General features: G+C 40.4%; 1 protein-coding gene across 1 annotated transcript; it reads right to left on the bottom strand.

The window, feature by feature from the left end:
• Positions 1-273: 273 nt before the first annotated feature.
• Positions 274-21,563, bottom strand: LOC145791543 (uncharacterized). The gene is made up of 5 exons (XM_082871901.1): positions 21,261-21,563; positions 20,957-21,089; positions 1,014-1,347; positions 826-925; positions 274-750 (listed from the first exon to the last, which is right to left on the bottom strand). Exons 1-5 carry the CDS (start codon positions 21,561-21,563, stop codon positions 274-276), a joined length of 1,347 nt encoding a protein of 448 aa, XP_082728027.1.
• Positions 21,564-23,287: the final 1,724 nt, after the last annotated feature.

The following is a 23,287-nucleotide window of genomic DNA, read 5'->3' as shown; positions in this document are numbered from 1 at the left end:
ATGGTTTGAACTAATACAATTACAAAGACAAAGTAAATTAAGAAATTGATGATTAACTACAACCTTGACCTTAATTGAATTACTAATGTTGATTACATATCAGCCTATTTGAACATCAACTGTTTCCCCTTCTGCGGCTTCCCTCACCCAACCAACTTCTTCATCACGAAGCATTATATTTTCTTCCAGTTGTTGGCTCATGTATGGCTCGATTTGTGGATCAGTTGAACTCATATCAAATAAACCTCTTTGAGACATCTTCACCACGACTTGCTAGTCTGGTTGTAACGGGTCTGCAACATACCAAACTTGCTCTGCTTGGGACGCCAAGATGAAAGGTTCATTGGTAATTCGATCATCTCGGTACAACAAATGATTGAAGTTCACCAACGTGAAATTGAAGACATCTTCTTTCTTTCCGTGAATGTTGTCAATCCAATCACACTTAAACAACACATGTTTCTTCTCATTGGAATATCGAATCTCAACAATATCTGTCAATTGTCCATAATAGTACACAGACCCCAGACGAGGATTCTTGTCTTTTCGACTAGCATAACTTATGGTATCTGCCTTCAAAGCTACACCACAATTTTGTGTGGCTCGACGATCATCCATGGCCTTTACTCGATACCGAAACCCATTCAGTATATACCCGTTGAACCTCCTTGCCAGGTTATGAGGACCATTTGCCAATAGAATAAGCTCTTCAGAAAGTATGACATCAGTAGTCCTTCGCAAAGTTTGGACCTATTTAACACGAAATGTAAAATTTAAAATGTAGATCGACTTAAGTAACTAGAATCTATAGAGTTAAATACATACATGTTCCTTGAACCAAATGTGAAAAGTTTCAAAATGTTCACGCCGAAGTTGATGATCGTCGACACGAGGCATTTTGAGCTTAAGTACTTCAAGGTGTTTGCTGTGTAGATTGAAATTTTAGCCATACAAAAATTTTAGTTGAAAATTCAATAAACATAATAAAATATTGAGTGAGTGACTTAACCTACTTTATGAATGGTTGAACCGCGCTTGTATTGCATAAGATGTACCGATGAGCTTGTACCCAAGAAGTATTATCAAGATAAAAGCTTGTGTTTTCACCAGTAGCATGACCCAAATTATCAGCACCACTATAGTTCCTCACGGGTCGACTAGATTTGGTTTCCACATCACTGAGATATTGTGCACAAAAATTCATGCATTCTTCCATAAGATATCCTTTAGCAATTGATCCTTCAGGACGAGCTCTATTACGCACGTATTGCTTCAAAGTAAGAAGATACCTCTCAATTGGATACATCCATCGAAATTGAATCGCTCCACCCAATAACGCTTCATCAGCTAGATGTATAGGCAAGTGCTCCATTATATCAAAAAAACTCGGAGGAAATATTTTCTCTAGATGACAAAGTGTTACAGCGATACGATCTTTAATATATTGCAAATCCGTCGCACGATTCACTTTCGAACACAATTGTCTAAAGAAATTGCTCAATTCAATCAAGGGTTCAATTACATTCTTCGGTAACGATCTGCGAATAGCCAATGGAATAAGTTGTTGCATCAGAATATGACTATCGTGGCTCTTAAGACCCCCAATGCTTCTATCATGTAAGCGCACACGACGTGATATATTGGATGAATACCCGTCGGGAACTCTTACTTCCTTCAACACTTTCAAGAACAAATCTTTCTCATTCTTGGTCATCGTGAATTGTGCTGGTGGTAAATAGGCTTTATTCGACCCTCTTAACTGCAAATGTAGGGGTTTTCTAATATTCATATCTTGTAAATCACGCCGAGCATTAACACCATCCTTCGATTTTCCTGCAACCCCTAATATTGTCCACAACACATTGTCACAAACATTCTTCTCTATATGCATTACATCGAGGTTGTGTCTTATTAGATTGTGCTCCCAATATGGCAATTCATAAAAGATACTCTTTTTCTTCCAACTATGGGTGCGATGTCCAGCTTTCTCCTTCTCTACCTGTCTCCTATGCCTCTCCTTAAGGTCATCCCTATTGTATTGGGTTAAAATACCCTCAGATTCTAATTGTAGCAACATCTCAGTTCCAGACAACAATTTTGGTTTGAGTCTGACTTCCCGACTACCATCAAATGATACTTTATCCTTCCGGAATTTATGGCCAGTAGGTAAAAATCTGCGATGACCCAAGTATGATTGTTTCCTACTATGCTTCAACCAACACGATGTAGTTTCCTTATTGCAACAAGGACATGCATATTCTCCTTTAGTGCTCCATCCTGACAAGTTTGCGTATGCAGGAAAATCACTAATTGTCCACAGTAAAGCTGCATGCATTTGAAACATTTGATTTGTTGATGCATCAAATGTTGACACACCCTCATTCCATAGTTCTTTCAACTCCTCAATCAACGGTTGCATATAAACATCAATCTTGTCACCAGGTCCTTTCGGGCCGTCAATAAGCACAGATAAAATTAGAAATGGTTGCTTCATGCACATCCATGGCGGCAAGTTGTATGGAATGAGCACAACAGGCCAAGTGCTATGAACTATGTTCATCGTCCTGAATGGGTTAAAACCATCAGATGGTAAGCCAAGCCTTACACTTCGGCAATCATTACTAAAGTCAATATTCCGACGGTCAAAATCTTTCCATGCAAGGGAGTCAGCAGGATGCCTGAAGACACCATCATCAGTTCGTTCCTCTGCATGCCATCTCATTAACTTGGCCGTCTTGGATGACATAAACAACCTCTGCAACCTTGACTTTAAAGGAAAATACCTCATCTGTTTTGCAGCTACTTGTTTGCCACCTGTGTTAGGACCATTTGAACCACCATCACCATTTGATTTCCATCTAGAACTGTTGCATATGACACATTTATCAAGATTGGCGTCCTCGTTTCGAAACAACATGCAACTGTTGGGACATGCATCCCACGTCTCATACGTGAAGCCCAAATCTGTTGTGACCTTTTGAGCTTTATAATATGAGTCCGGGAGTTTCACACCCAACGAAAACGCCTCATTCAATAACTCAAGCAACATGTCAACAGACTTGTCCGTCCACTGATTAAGCACCTTCAAATGTAGAAGTCGAACAATGAATGACAAAGATGTGAACTTCTGACAACCCGGATACAATTCACTTTGTGCATCTTGAAGAAGTTTGAAATACTTTGCAGTCTCTGCATTTGGACCGAGCTGGGGTTCAGATGCACGGGGATTAGGCCCCTGTGGTTCATCACCCTCAACACTTGTACCGGCATGTGGATTTCCCATAGCCCCTTGTATCATTCCAATCATATCATCTCCAATGTCTAAATTAGCTAATGTTTCATTCTCTCGATTACTATGCAGAGATATGTAAGATTCCCCATGATTAATCCAATGTTTGTATTTTTTAAAAAAACCATTCAAAATCAGATGCTCCCGTACACCATCTCGTACAAAATAGTATCGATTCTTACACTTCCTACACGGACAACTGATCATCGAACCTTCAATCCTATTGGTGTAGGCAAACACAAGGAATTCATCAATCCCATTAATGTATTCACTCGACATCCTATTTGGCAAATCAATCCAACTCTTATCCATCATCTGTACACATCCACAAGAATATCTCACCAAAGTAACTCTAAATATAATACCTACACATAAATATTCACTCGACATCCTATTTGGCAAATTAACGAAATGTCTAAAATTCCTATTTAAGGTTTAAATTAATTAAATTAAAAATTTAAGATTTATTTTATTATAAGGGTTAAAATCCTGTTTTTTTTTTTGTATTTTTTTTATTTTCTCTTAAATATTTTTATGACTTATTTAAACATTTGCAATTTAAATTTGTAATCGAACCATTACATGTGTATGATATCAAACCCCCATTGTCAAAATTTTATTTCGTTAGTAAAGTTTTTTCAGACCTCCACTGACTTTCCGTGGTTAAAAACACCCCCATTAGTTAAAGATAAAACTTCATGACTTTATAATTGAGTTTATATTATTATTAAAACTTTATAATTGAGTTTGTCTCATGGTTATTTGTAATTGAATCTTCTTAAACACCAATATAATTTGAGACGATTTAAACAATTAAAGTATTAGTTTAATTTATTTCGTTCTTAAGTTCGTAAACTCAACACAAGTAACTAAAAAATACCAAAAATAATATATTTTTAATGTTTGACTAGCTGAAACTACTAACTGCATTTACTGAGCCAAAACTACGAAAACTAAAATAGCTAACTTGATAGTTATTAGTTCAATGGAGTTGAAATTTAGTGATTTAATCACTGTTTTAATTAAAAAAATAAAAATAACTATTTTGATAGAGATGCTCTAATATAATATGAATAAGAAAATAGTTGTTTGGCCGGATGATGTGGTTGTCTAAATTATAAGATTAAAATTTTTCACATTATGTTAGGTTGCTACTGTTACTGATTTTGACAAACTATTTCTAATTAGAGCATATGATTTGGAAAAAATAAAAAAATAAAAAACTTGAAGGATTGAATGGTAAAATTGATAATTTATGGATGAAATAGAAAAAAAAAAATGATAATAGTTGAAGAGATATAAATGAAAACAACCATAAAAATAATTAAAAAAATTAAAAACACTAATTGATAATAATTGATAAATGTTGATAATAATTAAAAAATAAACAGATTTATATATATATATATATATATATACATATATATAGACAGATTTATTAATAACCATGAGACAAATCTGTTATATATAGACAGATTTCAGATTTATATACATATATATAGACAGATTTATTAATTAAAGTATGTTCTTAATTAAAGTATGTTATTAATAAACAGATTTATATATATATATATATAGACAGATTTATATATATAGATTTCGGATAAACAGATTTATATATATATATAGATTTATATACATTGCATATATATATATACACAGATTTATATATATATACACAGACCGAGAGAGAGAGAGAGAGAGAGAGAGAGCATACGCAGAGGGAGAGAGAGTCGTCGCCGGAGCACCACTCTTGTCGCTGGAGCCGTCGCCGCCGCACCACCGATGTCTTCCTCGTAGGCCGTTTGGGGAATTTCGGGGTGAAGTTAGGGATTTGGGGAGGAGGATCGAGCGAAAAACCGTCGCAAATAGAAGGCAAAACGGCGCCGTTTGAATTAATCCTTTTTTGCGACGGCAAATTTCCGTCGCAAATGATATATGCCGTCTCCAAAAAAAGATTTTTTGCGACGGTTTTATTTACCGTCGCTAATACTTCCGCATTTCCGACCCCTCCGCTTGGTTTCATTACCGACGGGTCAGTACCGTCGCTAAAGGGTATTATTTGCGACAGGTGCAGTTACCGTCGCAAAAAACCGTTTTTTGCGACGGGGGGCGCGGCGTCGCTAAAACTCCGTTTTTTTTGCTATGTTTTCTTGTAGTGACTCCAATCAACACAGACCTGATGATAATGGTTTTAGAAATTTGAGACAATTAGATGGTTTATTGATTGCAAAAGGTGAAGTGAAACAATAGTTAAAGTAAAAGGGAATGCAAAAATTTAAGATTTTGGGAGTCTTTTTTGAGGGTATTAAAAGTTGTACACTTGTGCTAATACCAATCATAAAGTTGTTGGTGCGTTTTAGTTCATACACCCACATAGCTTGTCAATTGTTAAGGTTCAACAAAAAGGCCCTTTGAGACAGATATGCAAGTTGATATATTGGATGTTCCAAATATTGAAGTTCAGCCTAGCACACCCATTTCTTGTGAAGATACACATCCACCGTCGTCATTCCCAGTGTCTCATGCTCCTAAAGAGCAATTGCCATCATAGAATTTCCTGGAGGAGCAATTGCAAGTATTTAACTTTAATCAAATCATACATTTTTGTGCAGAAGGCTCTACGTGACTTCCAGCTCCTAGACATAAGCGAGCTCAAGCTTCTAGACAATGCTTTTCAGATGCAAAATGAATTGTCTAATACTGTTGAATGCCTGCCCCATGCCCTGGTTCATGGCAAACGCAAGCGAGGGTTGTGGATTGAAGATAGCATCAACAACCCAAGCCTTTTTGGACCACCTTGGCGTCAGGCTTTTTGATCAAACATCTCAAATTGATCTAACCTTTTCTACTCTAGTTTTGTGTTTGCTGTCCTTGCAGGGTTTGTTGATTTTGCGTGCGATTCTTGGGTAAGCTATGATTGCTAGTTGTGATCTTGGCCTTTAGTCTTATTTTTCCTACTGTTTTAGATTTTGAGGGGTTTTTTTATGTCTGTAAGTTGTGGATTGATGTAACTCTCTGCTCTTCCTCTGTTTCTTTTTTTCTTTTTAAATATAAATCATGTTTGACTTGTTCTAAAAAAAAAAAAAAAAAAACCTCGAGATTTGTTTGGGACAAAAAAAAAAAATAATAGGACAAACTTCACTTTACCCCTCCTTCGTGGTTTGGACCGGGTGCAGATTACCCTTCTGACATTTGGAAATCACTACATAACCCTCATGTGGTTATTGGATTGAAGTGTATAGTTAGCATTTCCATCTAATCTAACAGCTCGTGCAGTACATGCGAGTAATGTGCAAATGGGCACGAGTAATGTGCAATTGGGCAAGAACTAATGATTTTCCTTCCCAATTAAATAACCCAAATGCCCCTAGAGTTAGAAAAAAAAGCTTACCCAAGAAGATTGCTTTTTTACTCTTTCCTCTCTGCCCAGTTGCAGGCAACTCCACCCAACAAAGATGTTCTCTTCAAGTAATATGGGCAGTGGGGAAGAACAAATGTTAAGGTTCATTAGCAAGAAATGTCGTTATGGGAAGTAAACAGCCATTAGAGTGGTAGAGTCAGAGAAACCTTCAAAAGATAAGTCGTACTATATGTGTGAACATGCGGATTTTAGGAGTTAGTGATTTCTGGGCTTGGTGCAATCCAATTGGATTTGCTCCCACCTATGAAAGATATAAGATTGATGAGAAACCAAGAGTTGAGGAAAGTGTGCACTTTAATGGAAGACTCACGAAACTGGAAATGAAGATGGAGGCATTTAACATGATGATGAAGGCATCTATGGTGGTTTTGGTTGTGTGTTTCATTAGCACCATGTTAACGTTCAATAAGAAATACATTTGTAAGGTGCATTATGCACTTGATATATGTTTGAAATCAATGAAATTATGTTTATGAAATTAGTGGTTTTTGAATTTTTTTTATTTTTTATTTTTTTACTGCATTCCAATGCAAAAAAATACAAGCAACATGAAATAACATTCAAAATTATCCCCAACACATGCAACCTTGCCGAGTTTAATTCCAAAACAAACAATTAATTCTATTTTTTTTTTTACTGCATTCCAATGCAAAAAAATATAAGCAACATGAAAATGCAATCAAAATTATTCCAACATAGGTAACCCTGCAGAGTTTAATTGCAAAACAAACAATTAATTCCAAATCAATGCATTCCAACCAATGGAACACAAATAATGAAGAACAATTTTGCAATAACAATGCTATTTAACAATAAACTAAAAAAAGTTACTTGATTGGTTGTCATAGGTGGTTGGGAACAATATGATTGGCCCCTGGTGGACACCCTAGTAGACCTCTGTTACAAATTAATACAAATTAATTCAACTTCAAATTAGGCTTCAATTGAAGTAAACCCTATATTGAAGTTACAAGTCAAATATAAAAGCTAAACCCTATGATTGCCCCTAGTATATCTTTGCTGCAACAGACAAATTAAGTTAGAAGCACAAATAAACATAACAACATGTGTACAATAAATGAATGCATAAGGATACACTGACCTTCACCATTTTGGCCTTAGGATGCAACCTGTTCTTGCATGACCTCTAATTGTGCCCCTTTTACAAACACTTAACACATGTCACATTGATGTTCTTCCTTGATGTGTTGTGTGGATTTCTTGGCTCATCAACTTGCCTGTTCTTAACTTCTTTGGTTTTCTTGCTAATTTTTTTGTTTCTTATGGGTTCAATTTTTGGCCACCTTCCTCATACTCATGCATGCCTAGAATAGCATGTCTGGAATAGGGTGTATCATGAATGCATAAGTATCTAGGTACCTAGACTTGGTGTAATACTCATGCACATAGTCTTCTAGCTGCTCATGATTGATTTGAATGGCATTGATGGCATGGCTACAAGGCAAACCAGACAAATCTCATCTTTTGCAACTACATGTCCTAGTACTTAGGTTCACTATGTACCTCCTCATAAAATGATCAACCTCAAATTCTAGTTGTCTACACCAGATTAGAAAGCAGTTCCTTGATTCCACCTTCAACTTCTCCAGTTCGTCATGAATATTGGGACAGATTTGCCCAGTGTATTGCTCCATTCCAGTTTTTTGAATTTGGATCCTTTGCATCAATTTCCTTTTGATCCATTCAAACATGGAGGTAATTGGTAGCTCTCTAGTCTCGAGAATGTAAGAATCAAATGACTCACTTAAATTATTAACAAGGATGTCACACTTGCTCCTTAGGGAAAAATGTGACCTTGCCCACAAGGCAGGGTCAATCTCCCTCAACCACTCCACAGTTGTTCTCCCGTTTTCAATCTTAGGATCAGATTCTTCAATCTTCTTCATCTAGTAATTGAATTCATTGACATTTCTTGTTGATGCAGCTTTCCAAAACAAGTCTTTCAACACACAACCACTATACTTTGCTTTGAAGTTATTCTACATATGTCTTAGGCAGTATTTGTGATCTGTAGTGGGGTATAACTCTGAAAATGTTTCAACTAACCCCTCTTGTCTATTTAATATAAATGTCCACCCTATCTCTTCAACGCTCCTAATGTCACTCATTAGTTCCTCAAGAAACCAAGTCTAAGAGGCTTTACATTCAATTTCGACCAAAGCCACAACAATAGGGTACATGTTGTCATTTCCATCTATCCCAATAGCACTGAGTAGCTGCCCTCAAAAAATCCCTTTTAAATGACAATCCAGTTCTATTATTGGTCTACACCTTGCTAAAAATCCATCTTTCTATGCACCAAGTCTGAAATACATTCTTTGAAATGTAGGCTCTGTCTTTTCAAGATCAATTGTTATTGAAATGTGACTTGTTGGATTTTGCCTCAAAACTGTAGCTGTATAATCTCTAATCCTGTGATATTGCTCTGCCAAATCCCCTATAATGACCACCCTTGCCTTTCTCTTTGCCCTATAGATTTGAAACCTACTTGCATCCACCATTATCTATTTCCTCACTTTTTTTCTTGAAAGAAGCTATGTTAATGTCAAGATCATCTCTTACCTTATCTACAAATTTCTTTCCCAAATACTTAAAGTTGGCTTGTTTGTTGTTATAATGCCTCCCACATGTATGTTTCCCCTTTAGAGTTTTGATCTAAAAGGTTGTGGTTCCCCAAAATGGAAAGGCATGTACCCTCCAACTATAGTTATGCCTACAAACAGTAGTGATCCTAGAACTTTCATTTTTGATGTACCTTATATCATAACCATTGATCACATTGAACTCCCTTAAATACTCACTGAAAACTTGGGGACTAGGAAACTTCATTCCAACTACAAGGTTGGGATCTTTCATCATCACTTCTTTGTATTCAAGGTGTGGGGATGTATTTTCTGAATACCAACACATGGCATGGTGACGCCGACGTGTCAGCCGAGGTGCCACGTGTCCTGGTAGTTAAGCCGAGATAATCTCGGAGAAGCCGAGGTTATCTCCGAAGATATCGGAATCCGAGATAAGGGACAAGAGTCCTAAGACGGAGAGGGGACTTAACCAAGATAAGGATAAAGCTCTTAGGGAGTTTATCTTTATCTCTTAAAGAATCCAAAGTAAACATTGATATGAAGTTCATAGAAGTCATACTTCTATTGGGACTTGGATTGAGTATATTATAAAAGAGAGGCACCCCCATGGGTCTAAGGTATGCAATTTATGTTTTGAGTATTAAGTTTTGCACTTGATTATCTTTGAGAGATATACTGACTTGATCGTCGGAGTGCCCCCAGGTGGAAGAACCACCGCCGGAGCTTTTTCTTTCTGTTACAGGTTACTAAAGCCATCTATTCTGCCTGTGCTCTCCAGCTGATCACTAAACGGGCAGTGTGGTCAGATTTTCACCCACACAATTTGGCGCCGTCTGTGGGAACGAAGGAAGAATAGATGGCCAGTAATGGACAACAGGAAAAAACTGGGGATGACGCTCCCACTGGGAGTGGCAGACCAATTGATCTTGACATTGAAGGAGACAACCACAATACAGAAGCCCGTGACCAGGGTCACAGAGAGAACGACGTCATCCCAGAAGGCGACACGTCAAAAAAGACAAACCAAGGAAAGTACTACAATGAAGATAACCTCCAGGTATGGAGGGACAGGTGCCTACGGAGGGATGAGGAAGTGAAAGAACTGGCGAACAAGTTGGCGGACCTTCAGTCAGTCGTCAACTTCATGATGCAGAATAATGTTATGCAGCCACCATACTCGCTGCAAGATACGCCGATGCCAGCGACCAACACCCAGAAGGGTGGAAGAAAAACAATCCCCGATGTCATTCAGCATACCAGGAGCGGAAGGCATTCTCACCGACCTTCCAGGGAAGTCGGACGGGAAAAGCCGGGGCAAGAAGAGTCCCGAAGGACGCACCACATGAAGAATCCAGACCCCAAAGAACATCGACATGTTCAGGGGCAAGTACTCCACTTTGACACAACCCATGAAGAAAGATCCAAACGGACCCACCACGAGGCCGAAAGCAGTGTACCAAAAAGACTAAAATCTAAAGACAGCCGAGCTCCAGGGAGGAGCAAAGAAGACCTAAGGGACTACCTCAAGAGGAGGCAGCAGAATACAGAAGCCGAGGTAAACTCCCCAGTAAAACCGAAGACAGCCTTCTCGGTGGAACTGGACAAATTCGAACCACCCAAGAGATTCAGTATGCTGAGGTTTCAAACCTATGATGGTAAGTCAGATCCAAACTTTCATGTTGGGCTATACCTAAATTCAATGGCATTATATAGCGGAAACGAGCCGTTGCTCTGCAAAGTATTCCCCTCATCCTTTAGGGAAATTGCATCCGATTGGTTCCATAAATTACCAAAAGGAAGCATAAAGACATGGGAGGGCCTGGCCGAGATGTTTGTAGCCAGGTTCATGACCAACAAGCTGCAACCCCTGAGGGTTGATGCTTTGATGGCTCTAAGAATCACCAAGGAAGAAGGCCTTAGGGCCTATGCGAAGAGGTACTACGAGGTGTTCAACCGAATACCCGAATGCAACCAGGAGGTAGCAGTCGCGTCTTTTAAGAACGGCCTGAAAGATGACTGCCCATTACGGAAGTCTCTGGCAAAAACATTGCCAAAAAGCATGGAAAAACTCATGGCAAGAATTGAGAAATACGCCAGGGCCGAAGAAGATACATCGGGAAACAAAGAGGTAAAGCAAGAAAAGGGAAAAGGCTTGCCGAAGCGAGGCCGAGGCAACAATGGACCGACCAAACAAGAAACAGAGTTGAGGAGTAAACAGGCGGTAACAACGGTATTCCGAATCCCAATCCATAAAGTCTTAGATCAGATTCGAAACCAACCATATTTCAGGGCTCCGGCAAGAGCACCAGGGGAATTCATGGGAAGGAACGTTGGTAGGCGTTGTGCCTACCACAATGAAGAAGGGCACCCAACTCAAGGATGCAGAGCCCTGAAAGCACACTTGGAGGACCTGGTAAGACAAGGCCTTCTGAGGGACCTGGTCGATGAAGCCAGGACAATGGAAGAACAGGCAAGGTTGCCACAAGCACCAGCAGACCCCCACCCCCAGCACAACTACCACAAGTAGGAGGACCGAGGGTGGTTAATGTGATCCACTCAAGGGTCAACGAAAACGAAGTCAGAGGGGAGACCCAGAGGGTAAGACATTTACGGCATGTCTACCAAGTCGGGGAAAAAAGACATCGGCCAGAAGAATGCCAAGGGCCGATCATAGCCTTTACTGAAGCCGACTTGGAATTGGTCCAACATCCGCATAATGATGCCTTGGTAGTATCCCTCCAGGTTGGGGAATACCAAGTGAAACACATCTTAATAGATCAAGGCAGCTCTTGTGACATCATGTACGTCAGATGTTACAAGGAGCTGGGCCTTCACCCTGATGACTTAGAACAATCCAGCGGCCCGATGGTCGGCTTTAATGGAACGCCGACGTGGCCACTAGGCGCAACAAGCTTGGAAGTACAAGCCGGCACTAAGAAGGTCAAGACGGAATTTCTGGTAATTGACACACCCTCACCATACAACATCAACTTGGGAAGGCCGTGGTTGCATGCAATGGGGGCAGTTCCCTCAACGTTGCATCAACTACTTCGGTTCCCAACAGAGCATGGGATTGAAGAGATCAGAGGAGATCAACTGCAGGCAAAAAATTGCTCCATGGCGGCAATGAAGTCCACCTGCAGCATACGAGAACCAGGGAAAGTCGAAATCGAAGATGAAGCCATAGAAGTCTTGGAAGATGTCGGCAAAGAACCAGCCGAGAAAAGCGAAGAGGCGCTAAAGAAAATCCTCGTCCAGGAGGGCGACGAAGAACGATTTTTTCTTCTCGGCTCAGGCTTAGCTAGAGAAGAGGAGAAAGAACTGGAAGATTTTTTAAGGGCAAACATAGAGGCGTTCGCCTGGACACCTTATGAAATGCCTGGCATTGACCCCGAGGTCACTTGCCACAGTCTAAATGTCGACAGATCGGCAAAACCTGTGATTCAACGAGCCAGAAGGCCAACGTTGATGCACGTCGAAGCAGTAGAAGAAGAGGTAGACAGACTCCTTGAAGCCAGGGCCATCCGAGAAGTTCAGTACCCAACATGGCTGTCCAACACAGTAGTAGTAAAAAAGAAGAATGGCAAGTGGAGGGTTTGTGTAGACTTTACCAGCCTCAACAAAGCTTGCCCCAAAGACAGCTTTCCTCTGCCCAAAATCGACCAACTGGTAGACGCCACTTCGGGACATGAAAGGATGAGTTTTTTAGATGCATACAGAGGGTACCACCAGATTGCTATGTACCCTCCAGATGAGGAGAAGACCGCGTTCATTACCCCAAAAGGCCTGTACTGTTACAAGGTAATGCCTTTTGGGCTGAAAAACGCAGGAGCAACCTATCAGAGGTTAGTGACAAAAATGTTTAAACACCTAATTGGCAAAACAGTAGAAGTTTACATCGATGACATGGTCGTAAAGACCAAGGAATCAAAAGGTCATCTTGCCGACGTAAAAATGGTCTTTGACATACTCAAAAGATATCGGCTCCGACTCAACGCCTCGAAGTGTGCCTTCGGAGTTGGGTCAGGTAAATTTCTAGGCTATCTGGTAACAAGAAAGGGCATTGAGGCCAGCCCAGACCAAATCAAGGCCATCCTGGAACTACAGAGTCCGACATCGGCAAAGCAAGTTCAAGTGCTTACTGGAAGGGCCGCAGCCCTAAACAGATTCATCAGCAGAAGCTCAGACAAGTGCAGACCCTACTTTAACCTGGTGAAAAAAGCCACAGACTTCCTATGGACAGAAGAATGTGAAGCTGCCTTAGCCGACCTAAAAAAGTACTTGACCACAACCCCGGTCCTTTCTAACCCAGTTCCAGGGGAGGAATTGTTTTTGTACTTAGCAGTCTCTGAACACGCAGTCAGTGCAGTGCTAATCCGAGAGGAAAAAGGGGAGCAGAAGGCTGTCTATTATGTAAGTAAGACTTTGGCTAACGCAGAAACAAGATACCTACCACTGGAAAAATTAATGCTGCCCTTAGTAATGGCTTCAAAAAAGTTGAGCCATTACTTTCAGGCACACAAGATTGTGGTTCTAACAGAGCACCCACTAAAGTCCTTGTTACAACAAGGAGACTTAACAGGAAGGATAGCAAAATGGGCAGTAACTCTGGGCCAATTTGACCTAGAGTTTAGGCCGAGAACAGCCATAAAGGGCCAAGTGTTGGCCGACTTCGTCGCAGAACTCACACCTGAAGCCATCGCACATCAGGCTCCGCCGAGCCAAGATAAACATTGTCCCAATAAGCAAAAGGAATCCCAGCCAAAAAAGCAAGAGAAGGAGAAGCTCAGACCCTGTAACATCTACATCGGGGATTCATTCAGACTATTCGTCGATGGCAGTTCAAACCACCAGAGAGCAGGGGCAGGAGTACTGCTGATATCTCCAGATGGAGAAATAGTAGAACAGTCCATCCGTTTGGGGTTCAAAGCCTCAAACAATGAAGCAGAATACGAAGCATTAATTGCAGGGCTAAAACTGGCAGCAGCAGCAGAAGCAGATGAGGTAATTGTTTTTTGTGATTCACAACTCATTGTTAACCAGTCAACAGGAGAATTTACAGCCAGGGACGAAAGAATGTCGGCATATGCAAAGGAAGTCATCAGATTGGCAGCCCTATTCCAGAACTGCAGATTACTCCAAGTTAGCCGAGATGACAACACCCACGCCGACGCGTTAGCCAACCTGGCCAGTTCAATTCAAATTGGAAAAATAAGGACAATTATGATTGACTACATGTCGGCCCCGAGCATAGATAAACAGAGCACCGAACAGGAAGCAATGTGCGTGGGCTTGGGACCAAGCTGGATGGATGCAATCATTGCATTCCTAAAAGAAGGGAAGCTGCCAGAAGACCATAAAGAAGCACATAAAATTAGAGTGAAATCGGCCAGATTCAGTCTAACAGCAGAAGGCCATCTCTACAGGAGGTCCTTCACTGGACCACTTTTAAGGTGCGTACACCCCTTGCAGGTTGAAGATTTTCTTTACGAGATTCATGAAGGAATTTGTGGAAGCCATGCTGGGGGCAGGTCGTTAGCCCACAGGGCCATTACCCAGGGGTATTGGTGGCCCTACATGCAAAAGGATGCCGAAGCCTATGTAAAGAAGTGTGAACAATGTCAAAGGTTTGCACCTTTGATACATCAGCCAGCTGCCGACCTAAACCCAGTATCCAGCCCTTGGCCGTTTGCCCAATGGGGCATGGATCTGGTTGGACAACTTCCCCAGGCAACTGGGCAGAGAAAATACTTGCTGGTAGCAACAGACTACTTTACAAAATGGATAGAGGCAGAACCTCTTGCCAAAATCCGAGATGTGAACGTCAAGAATTTTATATGGAGAAACATTATCACCAGATTTGGGATTCCAAGAGCAATAGTTGCCGACAACGGAACACAGTTTGACAGCAAACTTATCAAAAACTTTTGTGCAAAATTCAAGATCAAGAATTATTTCTCAACACCAAGCTTTCCTCAAAGCAATGGGCAAGCAGAGGCATCCAACAAAGTAATCCTGGATGGAATAAAGAAGAGGCTGCAGACAGCAAAAGGAAAGTGGGTGGACGAGTTGCCCAACGTACTTTGGGCATATCGGACTACGCCGAGAAGATCAACAGGAGAATCCCCCTTTGCCATGGCCTATGGCACAGAAGCAGTCATCCCATTGGAGATCGGCATCCCAGGGATCAGAACCCAGGGAGTAGAGAATGGCACCAATGACATACTCTTAGCCCGAGACCTGGATTTATTGGAAGAATGAAGAGAGAAAGCTGCAATTCAGCTCGCAGTATACCAGCAACAGCTTGCCAGAGCTTACAACAAGAAGGTTAATCCAAGAGATTTTCAAGTTGGCGACCTAGTCCTAAGAAAAGTCGTCGGGAACAAGAAGGATCCCAGGGAAGGCAAGCTTGGCCCAAACTGGGAAGGACCCTACAGAATTACTTCAGTATTAGGCAATGGAGCTTATCGGCTTGAGGACAATAAGGGCAAAGCATTGCCCAGACCTTGGAATACTTGTAATTTGAAATTTTTCTATCATTAGATATACATCATTGTTTGGCCGATATCATCAATAAAGTCTTTTCAGAATCCTTTCAAACATGTATGATTGATAAAGTTATGTATTGATGCTTATTGAAGACATAATTAATGTGAACCCAAGTCAAACTCAGGCAAATCTAAGCCGAGATTATTCCTTAATTCACTTGTTGAAATTTGTAGCAATTTACAAGTTGGAATTAAGCTGATTCCTTATCTTCACTTGTTGAAATTTGTAACAATTTACAAGTTGAAGTTAAGCCGAGATTATTCCTTAATTCACTTGTTGAAATTTGTAGCAATTTACAAGTTGGAATTAAGCTGATTCCTTATCTTCACTTGTTGAAATTTGTAGCAATTTACAAGTTGAAGTTAAGCCGAGATTATTCCTTAATTCACTTGTTGAAATTTGTAGCGATTTACAAGTTGGAATTAAGCTGATTCCTTATCTTCACTTGTTGAAATTTGTAGCAATTTACAAGTTGAAGATAAGCCGAGGTTATTGCTTAAGTTCTCATAGCAATATGTGGGTTGCTTAAACCCTAGGGAAGATGCTTAACACTTGTTGAAATTTTTAGCAATTTACAAGTTTATGTTAAGCCGACATATGATCACCCGCTGAGGTATACAGAAAGTTACAGGTTAAAGTAAAGGCTAAGTATATTGTTCACTACTTGTTGAAATTTGTAGCAATTTACAAGTAGGTTAGACTAAGATTATCATTTAATACTTGTTGAAACTTGAGAAGAAGCTTGCAAAGTTTACATTCCGAAATATATGTTCTATACTTGTTGAAATTTATGAAAAGTTTGCAGGTTAGTATCTTGCCGAAGTAAAAGTTTTATTGTTGTACCCGAGGTATGTAACCCCGAGAAGATTGCACAAAGGAAGCAACATGAAGAAGCATGCAAAAAACTTCTAAATACAAGACTATGCAGAAAGCAGTCAACGGAACATCACAAGATTAAAACATCCATAGAAAAGAACAGTTGCAATTACATATTGAAAAAACCACGTCGGCCATAAGAAGAAGTTTTGCATTGTCCAAAAATTAAAAGAGTACAAAAGTGCAAAGTACAGGAAAAGAAGGAAAAAGTACAAAAGACAATTTTCTCAAGATTCTTCACTGTTAGCCACTGCAGGGACTGGGACCTCGGACGATTCTGGTGGAACCTCGTCGGCCACTTTTTCCGCTTGTATCTCGGCATCAATCTCTGCTAATGATTCCTCAACACTTCTTTCTATCAAGAGAAGATTAGACGATAGCTGCCCAGTGGCAGTTTCCTTGGTTGCCTCCTCGGCCTCATCACCCTCCTCATCCAAGGTTAAGTCCATAACCTGCTCTGCAGGAGGAGGGGACTTGGCTTCGACGGCATCCTTGGGTTTTCTCACCAAGGCTTCTTCATTGACCTCCTTATCTTCATCCTCGGCATCAGCATCAGATTCTGGTTTGCCTTCAGGTGGAGGTGGAGGAAATGGCAAGGGGATGGCATCAGCATTCCGAAGGGGCGAGTCAACAGGGAGATCAAGCTTCTTTATCAGGGACATCCAACCTAGGGAAAATCCCCTGTTGCATGCCTGCCTGACTTGAAGCTTATAATCTTCTGCGACGTCGGCCATACCTTGGGCGTAGGCCTTTTCATCGGCCTCTTTGACTTCGGCCTCTTTGGTGGCCAGAGCTTGCTGGAGTTCTTTCTCCGCTTGGGCCTTCTGAACCTCGGCCTCTCTTTTCTCGGCCTCTGCAGATTCGGCCTTCTCAAGAGCTAAAGTTTGAGCTTTAGTTGCAGCCTCGGCTTGATCCTCCAGTTTTTTCATTTTTGCTTCAAGGGACTTTATCTCTCTCTTCATGGAAGATGCTTTCCTTTTCATATCAACCAACCTTTGACGATTTTCAAAAGATTGCATTGAAAATGAATGGGCATGCTGAATGGCCTGCAGAAAAACAGAAGTGTTAGACAATACTCTCAGTAAAAAACGGAAGAAAAAATCACAAGTACAAACAGAAATACTTACTTGAACGGAGTGTTGGAGCATGAGAGCGTAATTCTCATACTCACTAAGCTTAGCATTTCGCTCCAAGTCATTCGGAAGGAGAAGAGCAGTGCTGAGGGCGACACCAACGTTAATATCGTCGGCACTTTCACTAGCCATAATGGGCCTATCCTCCAGGGATAGATCAGGGGCCCAGGGGACGTCGGGCTTCTTTGAAGCCGAGGTCGTCGCGGACGATGACCTCGCCTTCTTCGATTGTGTAGACCCTGAGGGTTGGCCCTCAGCAGACCTCTTGGTGGAAATAGAGGCTGATTTTTTGCTTTCTGCCAGTTTAGAAATCGGCAAAACATCCTCAGCCTCGGCATCTGTAGCCTTGGCCTTAGGCTGAGCCTTTTTAACTCTCTTTGGCTTTGGTGGGAGCATTGATTGGGAAGGAACAGCATCGGCGTCAGTTGGAAGGTCGGCGAGAAGATCTTGAACAACGGGCCTTGAACGAACCATCTCGGCAGTTTTTACAAGTCTTCGTCGACGTTTGCGTTCTGGGATTGGTATTAAGTAGGGGGCCGAAGTCGATGGAAGATCGACAGGGTCAGATGTAGACTCTTGGTCTGTTCGTGATGTTGAAGCGGTGTGAGTTGTGGCAGTAGGCGGGGAAAGGCTTTTCTTTCTTTTCTTTGGGATGTCGGGTAAAGTGGATTTATATGTAGGGATGAAGTTTAGTAATAGTGGGGCTTTTCGTTTATGGATTGGAAGGCCAAGGAGTTTTTTCAGATCTGTTCCTGGGAAGAAGGATTGACGAAAGTTTTTCGGTGGTTGATGAAGATCTGCAGAACAAAGAAATAGACGTCAGAAACAAAAAGTATTAAAGACTTAAATAAAAACAACTAAGTGTTGACTCAGGGCTCTTACTCTTGCCCTCTGTAATTGTTCGAGGAAGAGGGTAGAGGTGGACATCTTCATCTGGGCCAAATTCCCAATTTCCAGAAGCAATGACAAAATCATCTCCAGCCCCCTTGTTGGAGTCTGGGAGGTCGGCTACAATTTTGTACTGAGTAGATCTCGGCTTAAGGTAATAAACGAAACCCCTATCCTTCAGGTCAAGAGGGCACATGGTATAGCAGTATTGAAGGTCGGCCAGGGTAATTCTAAGGTTCTCTTGCCTAGCTAAAGCTATAATACCATTAATCACCCTATAAGAGTTGATAGTAAGTTGCATGGGGTTCAGCCTGTAGAAATGAAGAACTTCACGAAAAAGGGGATCAAGTGGAAGCCGAAGTCCACATTCGGTAAAAGCTACTATAGGGAAGGGCATCGTATGGTCTGTGGGCATGATGGTATCACTGTCCCCAGCTAGTTTAAGATGAACATCGGCTGGGATAGAGAATTCCTGCCTAAAGTATTCTAGTTTTGTTGGGGTATTTACCCTATGCCTCCACATACCCATTATGTCGGCTTAAGCTAAGAGAAATGTGTTTCAGAAGATGGGCGTTTTTTAGTTTTCCCTAAAGATTAAAGGTTCTACAGACAAATTCCAAATCTATGAGCTATGAAGATAAAGATCGAAGGCACAGATCTGGGACAGATCCGAAAAACAGAAAACAAAGACGAAGTTTCAGATTCAAGAACAGAGGTATAGCTCTCAGAAACAATAGAGATACAGAAGTAAAAAAAAAACAAAATCAAGAACAGTGGCAAGAAGAATGGTGAAAAAGTATAGAAGTTCAAGGTGTAGCCACAATTCAAGGTACAAATAAATCCAAGGCTTCGAACAAGATCAATAATGGCAACAGGCAGACAAAAGCACATAAAGAGAAATTAACATTGAAGGGAATGAATCTTACCGGAACAAATGAAGCCGGGGCAATGTTCGCCGAGCTCAGAAACCGGTTGCAACAACGAAGAAGGCTTCGCAAAAATGAGGGATTAAGAGCAGTTCCAGAAGAGAGATCGAAGCAATGGCAGATACGAAGAAGAAAGAGCTTTCAGAGAGAGAAAGAGCAAGAAGACAGAATGAAAAAGTGAAGGAGAAATAGAGGCAAAGGAAAAGTTTTGTCAAAAACGTGAAACGGCGGCAAAAATAGGGCAATTATTACGCCTAGAGCAACGCACGCGTCAGACGGCGCAGACGAACGAACAAACAGCTTCCAGGCACGTCACCGACACGCTCCAATGAAGACAAAACACGTGAAAGGAACGGTTAGATATGCATGACAGCTCATGCGCGTGGGAGAGTACGATCGAATCCTTGTTCTCCGAAGAGAACATATCGGCTGAAAGTGGATAATCTTGGCTAATCAGTTTTTGAGCCATTACTCAGAAAAGAAGTGACAAAATATCGGAATAGGTTCCATCACCTCAGAATGCCGAGGTAATAGAACCTAGGGGGCAGTTGTGGGGATGTATTTTCTGAATACCAACACGTGGCATGGTGACGCCGACGTGTCAGCCGAGGTGCCACGTGTCCTGGTAGTTAAGCCGAGATAATCTCGGAAAAGCCGAGGTTATCTCCGAAGATATTGGAATCCGAGATAAGGGACAAGAGTCCTAAGACGGAGAGGGGACTTAACCAAGATAAGGATAAAGCTCTTAGGGAGTTTATCTTTATCTCTTAAAGAATCCAAAGTAAACATTGATATGAAGTTCATAGAAGTCATACTTCTATTGGGACTTGGATTGAGTATATTATAAAAGAGAGGCACCCCCATGGGTCTAAGGTATGCAATTTATGTTTTGAGTATTAAGTTTTGCACTTGATTATCTTTGAGAGATATACTGACTTGATCGTCGGAGTGCCCCCGGGTGGAAGAACCACCGTCGGAGCTTTTTCTTTCTGTTACAGGTTACTAAAGCCATCTATTCTGCCTGTGCTCTCCAGCTGATCACTAAACGGGCAGTGTGGTCAGATTTTCACCCACACACAAGGTATCCGTCATCTTCCTCATTTAATGACCCTTTCAGACTAATTAGTTCATCATCATTATCAAGATCTGAATACTAACCAGCATCATTTGCTTGATTAACAATTGGTGGTGGTCCTTCTGTTCTTCTGTGTGAGGTTTCATCAAATATGTCATCATTGGGCACCTTTAGGTCTCATACAACCAACTTTGGTCATCACTTTCCTCTGCACTATCTTCAGAAGTTTTAGTACTATTATATTCTTCACTAACTATATAGTCCAAGCCCTCAAAATCACCACTGTAAGTTCTCTTCTTATTAACCAAAAAATCATTCTCACTCTGTGCAATGTCACCCTCATCAGCCTCATTAACTTCTACAGACTAAGTGTAAGTAATATGCCGCAACCCCTCCTTATGTTGTGTATCATTACCCTCATGCTGACTTGCTATTTGACTCTCCTTAGCCTGATTCTAACTTGAATTCTCCATACCCTCAAATTCCTTACCTACATGCTCACCCTTATCTGACTCATTCCCAATGTCATCATCAATTATGATCTCAATATCAGACAAGTTTATATCAATATTGTTTGTGTCAGCACCACCTATGGCAGTACCACCCTGTTCTACACCCTCAATTTGCAACGCCTTATCATGTGTACTATGACCTTTCTCTTCTACACCCTGAGTCTGTCCTTGTGCACCATTGGGATATGACAATAACTCACCATTGGATGACAAAACCATAATAGGATATGCACCATTCTCTACATAAACTACTGCATAAGCCAAACCCTTATAAGCTTGAAGCATTTTTATCACATTAGCATCATTATAAATTGTTTTCAACCCAACGTCTAACTATAACCGGGCCATTTATAATATATATTTATGTTTGCTCCTTTTCCATCAACCAAATCATAATAAAGGTCTCTTAACTCAAACATGGACATTTTGTTAGGGCCACAATTAATTATTTCATTCACCCTATCACCCTTATAAACAACATGTGGATGAAACACAAAATGGCCCTCATGGTGCATTTCAACAAGAATGAAAATGTCTGACAATTTCAACATTCACTCATAAAGAAAAAAAAATACTTCCATAAATACATATTGGGACCAAAACCCTAAACAAACAAATACTTATGCATGCAACCAACTTAAAGTCAAAGAATTAATGAATTTCAGCATTCACTCCTAAAGAAAAAAAAAAAGACTTCCATAAATACAGTTTGGAAGACTTCTATAAATACATCCATAATTACATTTTGGGACCACCACCCAAAACCCTAAGCAAACAAATACTCATGCATGTAACCAACATAAAGTAAAATAATAAATGAAAAATCCCTAATCCTGAAACAGATCACACAAAGCAAAAAGAGAATATAAAATAAACAAATAAACAAACAAACAAACAAATAAATAAATAAATAAAATCATAAGCAAACATATAGCTATGCCTACATTACATGACAAGCATAAAGTAATAGAATACCTATCAATATATCATGAGAAAACCAATTCACGTATCTACTGGGGCTACAACACATATCAAAGATTATATAATTGATTAAATATTAGCAAATGAATAATAAAAGAAGGAATTTTTACCTTTTCAATGCATACCCATTTCAAGATAAAACACAATGACAACAAACAAACAGAACAAAACAAATCAATGTCGTTATCCACTACAAATAAACAAACAACCAACAAAGCAAATAGCAACAACATATGAACAACATCATCGAACACAGTGTCCATCACAAAAAGTGAGCTACAAATAGCACAAACAAGGGGTAACATCGACAAAAATTAAGTAACTTTTTATATTTATGTCGAGTCACAGAAACCCTAATATACAAAATATAGGGGACCACACTATACAGCAAAAAAACTACATCAACTAACATTATATATATGTGCAAATTGAAGCGAATCGAATATAGAATAAAAAGAAAAGATCGAAAAAATACCTTCTAACTTGTTCTTTGTGAACTTTTGGGCTTCGTTTGCTTCATAAATCTCCAAATCAATAACTTCGCACCCCTAATTTGTTGAATTGAACAATTGAAGCCCTACTTAGTCAAATCTAAGCACTAATTTGTTCAACCCAAACCCTAATTTGTTCAATTGAAACTCGAAGTTCTCTCCACACAACCTTTCCTCTTCTCAAATTCAAGATTGTTTGAAATGAAATGGTAAGCAAGGTTATATCTATACAAGGGCAAATTAATCTTTTTACGTTTGCCGTTAATGGTATTAACTGTGCACTTCAATCCAATAACCACATAGGGGTTATGTGGTAATCTCCAAATATCAGGGGGGTAATCCGCACCCGGCCCAAACCATAGGGGGGTAGAGTGAAGTTTACTTGTTATGTACTAATACACTTTTTTTTAAAAAGTGAAACATATTTGTGGGCTCGCCTTTTTCCGCGCCCCGGCCTTTCGGAAAGGGTTTGAAAATAAGGCCTCACAGTTTGGAGTCCCGCAGTACTGAATCTAGTCTCACAAGTGCAATGCGAAA

Source organism: Camellia sinensis, chromosome 5, assembly GCF_055761805.1.
Source record: "Camellia sinensis isolate YWXY chromosome 5, ASM5576180v1, whole genome shotgun sequence".
NCBI classification, from domain to species: Eukaryota; Viridiplantae; Streptophyta; class Magnoliopsida; order Ericales; family Theaceae; genus Camellia; species Camellia sinensis.
This window is presented reverse-complemented; position numbering and strand designations above follow the sequence as displayed.

Coding starts and splice junctions, on each gene's coding strand:
- LOC145791543 (XM_082871901.1), bottom strand. CDS start 21,563: ATGCTTCAAGCTTATAAGGGTTTGGCTTATGCAGTAGTTTATGTAGAG. Junction 21,090..21,260: donor AGTCAGATAAGGGTGAGCAT/GTAGGTAAGGAA, acceptor GACATTGCACAG/AGTGAGAATGATTTTTTGGT. Junction 751..825: donor ACATTTGGTTCAAGGAACAT/GTATGTATTTAA, acceptor CGTGTTAAATAG/GTCCAAACTTTGCGAAGGAC.